We start from the raw sequence: 13,739 nt of genomic DNA on the forward strand, positions 1-13,739 counted from the left end.
GACAAATTTATTTTGGGCTTAAAAGTAGGACTATATGTACTTCAAAACATCATTTTACATCTCAGACACAGAGGAAGGATATGCATCCTATAGGTATGAAATAAGTTATCACCTTAATTTTTAGTAAAACAAGGATATTGAAAGAGGGAAGCAGAAAGAAAAAGAAATTAAGTCCGAAGAGTTTTTCCATGGACTGGAATTCCACGTTTGCTCAGAGGAACCCATTCCAGTATTTAAACACTCCCGTTATGAAATCTTTTTCCCTCCCTTACATCTACTGAGTCATAACTTCCCCTGCTGCAACTTCTGACCATTACTTCCCAACCTTTCACCGTGCATACCTAGGGAGTATCTGACTCCTCCCTCTCTACAAACACTATTAGCTGAAGACAGCAACTTAATTAGCAAATTAATCAATCTTCTCCAAGCTAAGCAAACCCATGATGTGAGAACTGAGAGCCTCCTGATCATTTTGGTGACCTTCCACTGGACTGACCTCAGTTTGCTGATGTCTCTCCTCTCATCTACCAGGGAGCCCTGAATTGGAAACTGCTCCAGATGTGGCCTCACAAGGGGGGAAAGGAACAAGAAGGGAAGGGAAACAAGGAAAAAAAAAAAAACACTTTCCTCAAGCTGCTGGCTATACTCTCAGCAATGCAATACGCTGTTGGTCTTCATCACCCTAATGGTGCAGAACCTAATGTCATGTTCATACAGTCCAGGAGGCCCGGCTCTATTCCTGCAAAGCTGCTTTCTAGGTAGTCAGTGCCAGGCTGTGTTTTTGCATGGAGCTACTCCATCCCAGCTGCAAGACTTGATACTTACCTTTGCTGGAAATCCACTTTTCTGTCAGCCCATTTTCCCACTTAGTGAGACCCACTGAAGGGGGAAACCTAAACCTTCAGTGAACCAACAACTTCTACCCCAGTGTTCTGCAAGTTTGTTGGAACAGTAACATCTACATATAACCAAACATACATGTCACTAAAAACCAAACTGCTATCAGACAGGCAGGATTCTAAACATTAAAGTGCTAGAGAACAATGAGAGAAATATGTAACAGACTGACTTACATCGCTTGTTAAAGAAACCTACAGAACTATATAAAATTTAGTTTAAGATACCTGAAAATATACAAGGAAGCAATCAAGTTTTCGTTTGCTGGATCCTCTGTCAAAATATTGCCCACAGGTGTCGAGAATAGTACAAACTAGTCTGATTCTGAAAAGATGCTCTGGAGGGTCCAGTGGACTAGGACTGCCATCAGGGTTCACACCAAATGATGTGAAAGAATAGAGAGTTCGAAATATTACAGCTGATTCCACCATTCGATAATTGTAAAGCTCCCCCAAAAACTTGGCACTGCTGATCCGCCGTTGGTTAAACTTTGGCTGGTTAACCTTTATCAAAACAGAACAAAAAATTCACTTTATCATATAGACACAAGGGAATCTTCATAAAAGGTTGGTTGTTGGGTTTTTTGTTCTGGGGGTTTTGGGTTTTTTTGTTTTGTATTAAGGAAAAAAGCAGTCTACAAAAATGATAGAATTAATTTTAATAAGATGGTTATTTATGGCTACATACATTACACAAAATTAAACATTAAAAAGTAGTTATGAAAGCTGATCAATTAGTAGTTATTATAAAGTTCAGATACATTTAGCATACACTTTATCTTAAATCTATGATGATTTTTCATTGCCCAGAGAACTCTTTGAATTATAACATCTATCAAAATACGGATGGGTCTCCAAAGTTACCTGAAGTTGCATGAATCTGACTATACTGTGAAAGAATTAATTATATGCCCTTATTACGATAAGGGGGGCAAAACAACTGTCCTAGTTATCGCTGCAGTTTGTTGGGGTTTTTTTGGGGGGTGTTGGTTTTGTTAATTTAAATGAACCTACATAAAGCAGATAACCGAGATAGAAAAGTCAGTAGACAAATCTAGAATCCAAGGATTCCTTCCTTTAAGCAAGATGATTTTATTATTTTCATTTCAACATAAGTATATAAGCATAGCTTAAATAAGAATGTTAGGGTTTTACCTCCATTCCTAGTCGAATATCTTCTAGCACTCCATCCACAACGTGAATTCCGACATCTTCCTGGTAAAGGACCAACCCTGCTAAAAGGTTGGCTACACAGTGAATACTGTTATACTTGACATTCCAGATGTTGATCATACAGCATATAACATAGTCTTTTACTTCTGCATCCTGCCAAGGCAGCTTGCGCATCTGTCTCAGGACCTAAACCAAATTTTAAGACAAGCGTAACATTTTACAAGGCAAAATATTGAGATACTACCTGTCACCCCCTGCCTCCCATGACTGGGATGAAATCCCTGTAAGCACCTGCAAGCAACCTCATTCTCTTTTACAAGCATCCTTTAGATCTGCAGTAGCTACGGAAAACTTTATACAGGTAACCCAACTGCTGTCCACTAGCTACTAATCAAGCTGTCCAAATCTGTTCCATAATTTCCTTGCTCTTACAGTCTGTATTTAAGTCCAGTCTTTTGTCTCTTACTCTGAACCCAAGATACTTAGCGCAAAGATTCTCATTTCATTCTCTATTTCTTCAGCACTTAATGCTGTGGAGAATGCAGGTCCATGACTGGAGCTTCTATGCATTTCAATAAAAGAAGTGAATGTACCTTAACAATCAGGGATACAAAAATGATCCCTCCTCCTTGCAATTAAATAAAATTATATCCCTCCCCAAACCCTTCAAAAATTAGTACTACATCACTTCCAGGAAAATCTGTATTAAAGATTTCAAACGGATTTACCTTCTCAGTGGTGACCTTGGAGAGATCCTTGTAAAGAAGCTTACGAATATACTCCTGCAAAGGAGGACGTTTTTTCTTCACAGTTTTTTCAGCTGGAGGGGGATTACAGTAGTAATAGGCATTTTCTACCATCGTAACATAGCGTGCATCAAGATGCATTGCTTGTTTTTTTCTCATCATTTGTTCCTGGAAATAAATGCAAATGATCAGTTAAAAATGTTGACATGCTACATTCTCAAGCCAAAGGCTTTTATAGTTATGTTTGGGATAGAGGAAACACAAAAGGTACAAAAGTAAGTTAAAAGCTTGGGTAAAGAGAAGAAAGGACAAAGCATATACATGGTTCCGTGTTGCTATTTCCAAGGTCATTTTTCTTTACAATCCATTTTTTATAATGGTTCACCTGTGGTGAAAATGGTTTCAGAGAAATATCTAAAGTTTAACTTGAAAACTAAATGTTATTGTTTAGATAAATGGTTAATAAGATTAACCACTCTATTCAAAACATGATCTTATTTATCTAAAGTAGCTGAAATACTGATGTCTTGACACAAGCGCAGTGAGTCATCAGAAGAATGGCAATCTACTTTTTACATCAGTATGCAACTCCAGAGAGTTTATACTGATGGTTTCACGTGAATTTTCAGTGGTTTAGGCAATGGCATTTTCCTTATTACATGCTCCATTGTTGCTGTTTACCCAGCAGAACAGAGTGCAAGAAAAAACGGTACCTACCATAAAGTAGTATTTCAGTAAAAAATCAGACAAGTCAACACTAATTTCTGTGCTTAATTGTCAGGATTGTCCTAATTTTCCTCACAGAATGCAATCTTTTCTCCATACTTCATTTTGGATATGTACTTTAATATTTACTTCGTGGACTTCAATGTCTTGTATCTAAAAAAACTGAAGTAGCAGTTCTAAGCTGCTGATTTTTACTCTTAAAGATGAGGATGAGGTTAACTCCATTAGAAAATAGTTCTTATATGCGTATGTGTATTTATAGGTATATATGGGTGTAATTCTATAAATTGCATTAAATTTTTATGTACATCATATAATCCCATATACTCTAAATCATTCTAAGGAGATTCAACAAGAAAAGGAACTGCACTGGTTTAGACTGTTATTTAATAGAGGTCAGCCACACGGTTGTTTACAGCATCAAACAGATAAACAAAACTAACCTGTAAGTACTGGTATACCGCTACACACAAAAGTTAGCATATACATTCATGCAGTTCAGTAAGCTAATGATCAGTGATGAAGCAGCACAGTATTTCAGGCTGGTAGACTTTCCACTAAACTTGAATGATTTAAAGTTTCTTTTACAGGGCAGTGGTTCAGTTCAACTGAAGTGTAAGTACTCAAACAGCTCCTTAACTTTGAGTTTCAGCTTCTAATCCAATGAGGAAGAGTTATTTTGTTTAACACAGTAACCCAACAAATAACATAACTTTCCCCCTACACTGCGTGCCTCCATTGCCAGGAAGATCTCAATCCGACACAAGCCCTAAGGCATTTCATTTTTAACCTTTTCCATGACACAACTGGCCTCCCCTTTGATTCCCTGACACTGCTCCTTCCCAAGTGGGAAGTTTCTGTCCAGTAGTAGTATGAAGTGTACCTACAGGTGCTTAAGAGATGCACAGCACTTTTAACAATTGAGTTCATAAAAGAATTTATGTGGGGAAAACCCACTCACAGTAGAAAGTTCCAAAATCTTAGTGTCATATACGTTAATGCTAGCGTTGTAAATGTTTTGCCTTTTCTAGATGCATCAGGAGAAAATACATCTTTGCTGCCTTAATGGCATTTATCGTGTTTTACTATAATCTGAAAAATGAAGTGGGGCAAAGCATAACAGAGAAAATGGCAGAAGAGCCTGCAAATAAAATTTAAAAAATCCTAAACATACATAATTTGCACATTTTCCTGCAATAAAAAGTTGCACATTATACTGTAGATAATAGGTTATAATTAAAATGTTTCTTCCCAGAAGAGACAATACCCACTATCCCAAGTCTCAAAATCACTGCAATTTATCATTTTTTTGAGCAATCCCAAGTATGTATTCTAACTCTAAGTGGATGGTACTAGTCATAATGTCTATTAAAAGTCATCACCATTTAACCAACTGTGTATGCTTCAATCCTTTTTCATTGGAGACACCAAGTCAGATGGACAAGCAGGAAAGAGAAACCATAACAATACACTGTCTACAGTAACAAAAACCTTGACACATTTCAGAAGAAAAAAAGCAAGACCTGCACTCTAAAGCACTTTAAGCTAATTACCTACTTTGGGTCTTCATTTTACCAGGCTAAAATGAAGAACTACGAAGGTAAAGCATTATATATGAAGATTAGGTTTCTGGTTTTCCTTGATAAAAAGAGATCACAAACAACATCAAAATGTTCAAGTTACAACAGTAAAAGGGTTTGGGGTTTTTTCTTGGTGAGTAACAAAACTTCTCTGCACGCAGCATATATTGCAGATGCATTTCAAAAGAAAATCTGGTGAGAATTAGGAGGTGCTCTTCTGGTTCGTACCCTTGCTCCTGCCCCACCCCCACCCCCCGTAACACCAATTTGCACTGCAAGAACTACAATTTTTGCAAAGCTGGGTGTGGGGGGTGGGAGAGGGAGAGATCACCAAGTAAAACCCAAGCAGCAGGAAAAGCCCAATTCAGAAAAGCATTTCAGCATGACTGACATTTCAATTATCACGTAATAAGACACTGAAACTCTTCAGCTCCTCCTTCCCTTTACTGCCGACATTGCTCTGCCCTGCTACTTGTTCCAACAGTTCAAAATAAAAATTTTAGATTTCTTGGAAGCACACCATTGTTATAATGAAATAACAGTCTCACTCTAACTACATGTAATTTGTCACGGCCTGTCTGTACAAACAACGCTCTCCCACAGTTTCAACTCCATCTATAAAAGGAGTCACCATGTAGCTTAAGTTCTGTATGTTTATAGATAAAAGTGATCTTGCTCTAAAGCTTAAAAAGACAATTTGACACAGTTGTCTGAATTAAAGGATTAAAAATGCATCAGAAGGCTTAATACTAAAACTTCAATTATTCTTTTAACAAGACTACAACAGCATAACACAAGAATTCGACATTTTAACATGATTACATTACAGAAACATAGATCAAGATAACGCTGATTTTCCTTCCAAAGCACCAATTTAAATAATCCAATTCAGATAATCCATTTATCAACAGACCAATCCTAAAGCCAAGTTAGTTTTACATTAATATTCTAAATTACATAAAGGATACTGAATTTGAAAGACTTGCCAAGAAGAATGATTAACAGAAATAAACATAAAAGAAGAATCTTTCAATAATTGATTATAGTAGTTCTATAAAACCAGAATGTGATCATTAAACGCATCTCTAAAATAAGTCACTTAGTGCTGCTAAGTTTGTGGCACTATTCTAGAACACTTTACTTCTTCATAATTAATTTTCCCTTCATTACTTTTAAAATCCATTCTTAACTATGACTTTCTTCCACACAAGGACAAAGCAATATTGTCTTTAATAGGAGACATACGGCCTGTTTGGCAGGTTGTTACATAATATATCATCAGCAGTAAAATTAAGACCAATAATTATCTGGAAGATCAACAGGCCTCAATTCTACCCATAAGAATTACTGATAAGATCAGCTTTACATCTACTTAGATTTTTACCACAAGAACCTAATTAGCGTGCTTTGAGAGTAATCTTTTCTACAGTTAACACTAACGGGTACCATAAGACTATGATCCAATTTGTATAATACTATTTAAGTAAAAATTAATCTCTATAGTTTCTACAGGGCAACATTAGAAGATGCAGCTATTAAGATGGTTGTAGAATATAAATCTATTTGGCCTATTTTACATCTTAATTAATAGATATCCCAAACTTATTTGCCATCTCTATCTTCTCCTGGTTCCTCAATGAATACGAAAAAGCTACTTATCCAAAACCTTGTGAGGCTTTGAGCCTCAGTTATTGGAACAGTGATTGTGGTTTGTCTTACACTTCGCTGTTAAGCCACGTTTAGCATTCATCCAGCGGATTTCAGCAATACAGCCAACTATCTGCATTACTGTAACACTTAAGACTAAAAGCAGTCATGAGACTAAAAGCAGCTCAGGTAAAGGCATTTAATTTTTCCTGACTTCTAAAATTTTTTATTAACTACAAAAAATAGTAGCAATGAGTAAAGTGTCTTTTAAAGATAATGGAACAGTGTTTTCAGGAGAAAAATACTTGACTATGGAAGGGTATATATTTAACAACAGAACACATCACCCGGCAAGCCTTTAGAAAAGTGAGAGATTCAAACCTTTCAAGACACAAAGTATACTGCAACAAAAAGCGTGAGCCAAGAACTTGCAGTTAATTTGTCCATCTCTTTCCTCTTGTGACTACACCACAACAAATGCTATGACATTCAATGAGGTTTAGAAAGAAACAGCATTTTGTGGAAGAGAAATTGTACAATATACCCAAGTATGAAACAACTGCATCTCCATTATCTCTGCAGCATGAGAAGGGAGTCTACAGATTCAAGAGAAAGACTGTCAAGTGTAAGTCTCTGCTTTGATAAGAAAGGAGATAAATACAGCAGAGTGATATTTCACAGCTTCAGAGCTGTATCTCTAGGAGGAGACTCCAAACACTTAAACCACTCCCTTCCAGAAGGGAGCTTCACCCCCAGATGCAGAGACTGCTCCCTTTACTGCAGACACATGTGTCTATACTCTTCTGCAGTGCACGGATTTGAAGGAGCAAGAAAACACCTAGTCAAACTTCTAATACAACAATGTGGTCTATTAGCTGGTCTGTATCTGCTTAAGCTGCTTTTAATTTAATGCAATTTCCTATTGCTAGTATCCATCTTTGCAGGACTTCCTCAACCATGTTTGACTCAGTCTCTTGCCCTGGACAGAGTTTTAGGATTGTCTCCCAAGCCAGCAAATACATTATTCAGGGCTCAAATTCATACACTAGAAAAGACCCAAAACTAATGCTTGTTATTTTTAAATCTTTGCCAGTACTTATCTACAACTACTGATACCACTTCTCTTACCTTAATTACCAATCTCTACTTCCAAAAGCCCTTCCTCTAGTGTCTTCATAAACTTTTTCTTCAAATTTAGAACCCCAGATTGTTACACAGGGTGCAGAAACTACCTCTCTCACAGTTGTCTTGACCTCCAGCTGGAATATCTTGCCATATCTGCTTCTATTCACTACCATTTTCCCCTTCTAATAGTATCTCAGGCATGTTCAGGTATAGCTACTATATTTCTTTCATCCTCATCCCTCTGTTTTTGCCCTTCCTCTGAATTATTTGTAGTTCAAAAGCAATAGATCTTCCCTTCAGAAATTTAATTCTTTAATTACATTTAAGTCATAAACGGATTTATAGGTCAACTAGAGTCGTCCAGAACACTTTCAGAAAGATATTCTCACAGAAGGTACAATCTCAGAGCTGAGACAACACCAGACAGGCTATAAATAACAAGATGACATAAGTCCATAGGACTACAAAGTGCCAAAACAGCCTAGGACTTGAACATATGTAGCAGCAGTCCATCTCAACCCCATCCCACAACGAGGAGGCAAGACTTCAGGAAAATGGATTCGTTCTCTTCCCATACTCATCTGTTTTTATTAAAGAATCAAGAACATTATCCTCCCTGCGCATTCAGGATAAATGAAAGTTTTCACTTACTAGTGCTCAAACACTGTAACTCATAATTAAGATATTAGTCACAATCATTGTTATGATCAGACCGCATCAAAGGCAGAAAATAAAAGTAGTAATTGGTTTAATTCAGTACATGACACTCTCCCGCACAAGACAATAAGTTTTCTCTTACCAAAAGGACACTGGTTCTTAAGTGAGATTCCGGTGATCGAAAGAGGAATCTTCCACAGGTTTCCAGCAGAGTACATGCCATTTCAATATGGTGATGAGAGAAGTCTGACAGAAGCATCTGATATATATTTATATAAAACACAGCATGTTAAGCATCATTTTCAACTGCAGAAAACAGTATGGTATACCTACTAGACCTCACACTATTTTGGTATTCCATATTCTTTAAGAAAAAAAAGCAAATTAGTTTCACTTATCAAATGTTAACAAAATTCAAAATATTAATCTCATTTAAACAGTATTCTAAGAACAGTCCAGACCCCAAATTTAGGCTCTAGAAACCTAAAACAAGGATGCTTCTTCAGCCTTGCATAAGACGACTACGATATTAAAACAAACACTATAACCTCTCCCATACCGCTTCGAACTCGGTTATATCTGCTTTAAAATTCCTGCTGCTAGACTGGAAAACCACTGAAGAACCTTGCACAGAGACACAAAATCCTCAAAGCGCACCAAATTTAATTTTATTGTATTAAGTGAAGCAACAACTAAAAATTAATGGAGCTTTATATTTTACAATATCTTATAGATGAGAGGGGAAATATGAGTTAGTATAATTTTTTAAGAACTCAGCTTCGTACTTAATGAGTCAATGAATAGAAACTATTCCTAGAGGAATGGATCTTAACCCATGTGAGTCTTCAACCACCTTTTAGAGAAGGCACTTCTATTTTTAAAATCCATTTTTAATTTGGGACCTGACATCAAAGGTAAGTTTGAATGTTTATCAGCATGCGAACTGAGATGATATGGCCAGAGATTAACGCTTCCCAAAGGTTTATTTTGTTCCTCAATAAACAAAAGCACCTGCTAAGTTGGCATATAAGCCTCTCCTTGCATGACTGAAAAGTTTTCTGCCTCTAACCTCTCTTCCTTACCATTATTTTCTATGTTGATTTCAATTAAAGGTTTTACAGAATGGGAAGAAAAGCTCACTTCCAGTTTTGTAAGATATCGCGGATGAATAAGTAGCAATGTCTACCATCGCTGTACCAAGAAAATTATTAGCAATTTAGTTACACCCATAGGAGGAAGGAGAACAGCTACAAAAGACTCCTCATACACACTAGCAACAGACATATCCAATGAGTTAATGGTTAACATCAGCAGTAGACGTATGACGGGGGGGTACATCAGCAGCACCCACAGTAGTACAAGATTATCACACACTAACCTTTAGACAGTGCAGAGTATCGTTTTTGGAGAACATCTTAAACTTGGTAAGCTCACCGATAAATCTCACAGTTTTATTCTTTGTTTCAATGTTGATCTGGTCCTTTTTTCTTACCTTAAAAAAAAAAGCATTTGATTTTAGACCCTCAAAAATACCTCCCTCTTATAAATTACTTTGACCCAAATGTATTTAATAAGTTTGGGAATTCAGTTTGATATTTGTTTGGTTCCTTATGCTCTACCTTTACTTATCACTGGGTTTCCTAAAACTCTCTCTACAGCCTTCTTCAGAAGCTTTTGAATTTCTTCCCCAACCTTCCTGCCTCCCCCAAAAAAACCTAAGTCCTCTAACATACCTACAGTTACACACATCAACCTGGCCACCCCCACTTTGTCACAGTGAAGCAGTGGTTAAGTACTCTAGATTCTACATTTTTATTATCAGTAAGTAGTCTCTATATGACTAGGACCACTGGTATAGTCCCTAAGGAAATACTAAATATTGACAGCTTTTTCCCATCAGGTTTAATAACGTGCAGACTTTTTTCTTTTAAAATCACTGACATCCAGCATAATTTCACTAATGAAGTACAAATTTATCTCTATTTCTAAACACAATCATGTTCAGCAAAATAGAAAATTGTATTTCTCCACAGAGAAGTAACTTTTTCTGACAACAGTTAACTTGGCACATAGTTAAGACTTAAGTCTGAGTAATTCAAACACGTGTTTAGCGCCAATATTAGGAATTTTAGAATTTAGAAATTTAGAATATTAGAAATTAGAAATTTTGAAGCCTGTACCATAAAATTCACAAAACAGTGAAGGAGTCATCACTGTGCACCATAACCAATTCTAGCACAAAACTTAGAACAAAGCAAAACAAACAACATTGAAAAATATGTCTGTGAGGCATCGAAAATTTTGGTTGATGAAAACTGTAAAAAACATTTTTTAGAATTAAGCATTACATGACAATAGTAACCACTACCTTACTATAGTAAACTTGTAGTGGGGATCTTTGTTAGAATAGGTCAGTTCTCATTTTAAATGTAAGTTATTAATTAACAGAAAACTCTTAACACGGAGCACAGTTTCTAGTTTTTGCAACTTTCATTTTAACTCTTATATAGGTCATTTTAATCTGTTTAACACCTGAAATTAAGGAAGACACTACAAACAACACAATTTGTCATATATGTCCATATATATCTGCAAAAAAATTTTCAACATACAAATATAGTTTTCTATAACAAATCTGCTTGATGACAGGAAAATATTTTAAGTAGAGTCACTAAATTTTAGAATTAGCATCTACATAATATCAATTGTTATTTTTTCCCCAAAAGATGACAATTATCAGACTGGTTAAATGGAGCGCAAAAAACTAAACCAGCAAAACGTACATGAAATCTGAAATCCCCTTTCAGCATAGAACAAAGATCCTCTGCTACATCAGACATACAGGGATGCAACGTGGCAACCAGCCTTGCGTAAAATGGTAGCAAATCCAACCTGCAAACAAAGGACACGATCAAATAGACAACTCATTTATGTTATAGACAAGAATGTATTTATGTCTAACAAGTACGGCTACCATTTTGCTTGTGAAAAGAACAAATGTGCATATACTGACAGAACTACGTACATGCAATCTTACAGTTTACACTAGGTTGCAATGCCATTTAGAAATAACAATACATAAAGGTGTACTACCACACCCTATGGGAATCCTTCGCATTTAATTTCCTTTCAGAACTACTGCCTTAGGTTAAATGCCAAACGCCATCTTAACTATGGAATTGTATCTTTAAGAAATTACCAAATATACACAAAATTCAGATCCCACTCAATATGCAAAATGAAATATTCTAATAGACAACTCCATTTGTTATTGCAGTTGTTTTTTTTTTAAAGAGTAGCAGCAGACATAAAAAGAAAGGTAAGAGCATCTTTATTTTTACGGCAGTGGAGTTCTAAATAAATGTAGTAGTGTTATTACATAAAACAAAGCTCAGCAGATGTGATGTGGCAACCCTTTCTCCCAGAACTCAGCTAGTATTCCCACAAATGGTAATATTTTAAAATTTCTACAGAACTTCATTTCTTTTCTTTTCTCCTGCCTTGATTACATGCCTTCATACCCATTTCATAGTATCCCATGTTTTCCTTAGGGAGTTTTGGAGGGCAATTTGTGTTTTCCTTCATTTGTACTTTGTTTCTTGCCATTAAAGACTATCTGGTTGTAAAAATGAGATAAATGCCCTTAAACCTGGTTTGTGGCATCATGTAACAGGACAGAGACTATAACACAGCTGCTTTGCATAAATGTGCATGTATCACTTAAATGCAGAGAAACCAACAGCATTCTAAGGCCTCATAATATCATTTAACAAGCTGAAGAAAAGGATTTGTTTTATTTTCAGAATGTAAGTTAATGCTGTAAACAGATGAACTGTAGAACAAGCCTACTGTTTAAGTGGAGAGAAACATCTTAAATCTGTATGCTTCTAGTGAGAAATTGCCTGTAAGGGAAAAACAGATCTTGAGTTTATACCCTGAGAAAGATTAAGGTTTTCCCTACTGCTAGGGAAAAGAAAAAAAAAAAAAAAGAGAAGGAAAAAAAAAGATGCTGCTGAAAAAACCTAAAAGCACAGTCAAGACATAGAGCTTGCCTTGGGCAAAGTAAAACTGGAAGACTATCAAGCCAAAAACCCCCAAACCAGGCATACATGACTGCCTCCCCTCTCCTTTTTACTGCTATGTCACTACAGCACATTTCCAAGATCTTTAATATCCACTCACAGAAAGAGAGGGATAATTATGCATTGAAATTGTAGCTTAGAAGCATCAGAATATACTAGCTGAAAGACCCATAGCTAAGCAGCCTCATGATAATACATAAAACTCCTGGTGAAACATTGCAGGTATCCCAGTTACCTATTTAACAGATTTTATTCTCTCTTGTTAATCAATAACTGAAGCAGTGTTTGCATTTTTCAAGCTTGTTGGAACACACAGTCAAGGATGACTAGCCACAGCAAATTACTATGATGTTATTAAGCATTTAGCCATTAACTCTCAGAGAAGAAGTCTCATTACTGCACACACAAATGCACAAGCTAAACTAAAAAAGGACTTTAGCTGAATTGTTTTAACTGAGGGATTTCTGTATGGCATCTCTTTTAAGACAAATAGCAGAAAGTTTTATTCTGGTCTGAACAAGTACCTGCCTACTGAGAGCTAATAATTTCATCTCTGTAAACTGAACATACCTGGGGGAAAATTCAAGTCTTAGAGGACATTGTTGTTATTCCCTCACAAAACACAAAAGGTTTCTTCATGGAGAAGAATACTAGGTCTGGGTATTTCTAAATAGGTGAAATATAATAAGCAAAAGCCTAGGGTCAATTACTGTGAAACTGGCAGCCAGAGATTAAATTCGTTCCCTCTCTCACAGGGGAGACAAAAATTCATGATCAGAAGTGGAGAGATTGCAGTACCAGTGGCACCATCTACTGGTACCTGCATTAAGGCTAATCTGACTACTTATTTTTGTTTTCTCCAAAAGCATTTCTTTTTCTTGAGAAGGGGATAGAAATTAAGTAAAAAACAAAAACAAAACACAACCCACACTATTGCTTTCTCTTCCTGCTCTTTCTACATTATGAAGCAAGATCTAGCATCAGGAATGAGTCAGTTACTCTCTGGGGCCTATGTCAAGCACCCCAAATATAAACTGTCATAGTAAAAACCCACTACTTCTGACCACTGTCATTCTCACCACATACCTTGGGTTGAAATCTAGTCAA

At 36.3% G+C, this 13,739-nt stretch overlaps 1 protein-coding gene across 4 annotated transcripts in view; it reads right to left on the reverse strand.

Moving 5' to 3' along the window:
* Positions 1–13,739, reverse strand: part of UPF2 (UPF2 regulator of nonsense mediated mRNA decay) — a 72,480-nt gene that overhangs the window by 30,449 nt on the left and 28,292 nt on the right. For all 4 annotated transcript variants that reach the window (XM_064443036.1, XM_064443028.1, XM_064443047.1 and 1 more), the window contains exons 9-14: positions 11,334–11,442; positions 9,929–10,042; positions 8,693–8,809; positions 2,798–2,983; positions 2,052–2,255; positions 1,125–1,400 (exon numbers count right to left, since the gene is read on the reverse strand). In XM_064443036.1, coding sequence (XP_064299106.1) covers positions 1,125–1,400; positions 2,052–2,255; positions 2,798–2,983; positions 8,693–8,809; positions 9,929–10,042; positions 11,334–11,442 — 1,006 coding nt within the window. The remainder of the gene's footprint in view (positions 1–1,124; positions 1,401–2,051; positions 2,256–2,797; positions 2,984–8,692; positions 8,810–9,928; positions 10,043–11,333; positions 11,443–13,739) is intronic.

The sequence above is a fragment of the Phalacrocorax carbo genome, chromosome 1 (genome assembly GCF_963921805.1).
Source record: "Phalacrocorax carbo chromosome 1, bPhaCar2.1, whole genome shotgun sequence".
Taxonomy (NCBI): domain Eukaryota; kingdom Metazoa; phylum Chordata; class Aves; order Suliformes; family Phalacrocoracidae; genus Phalacrocorax; species Phalacrocorax carbo.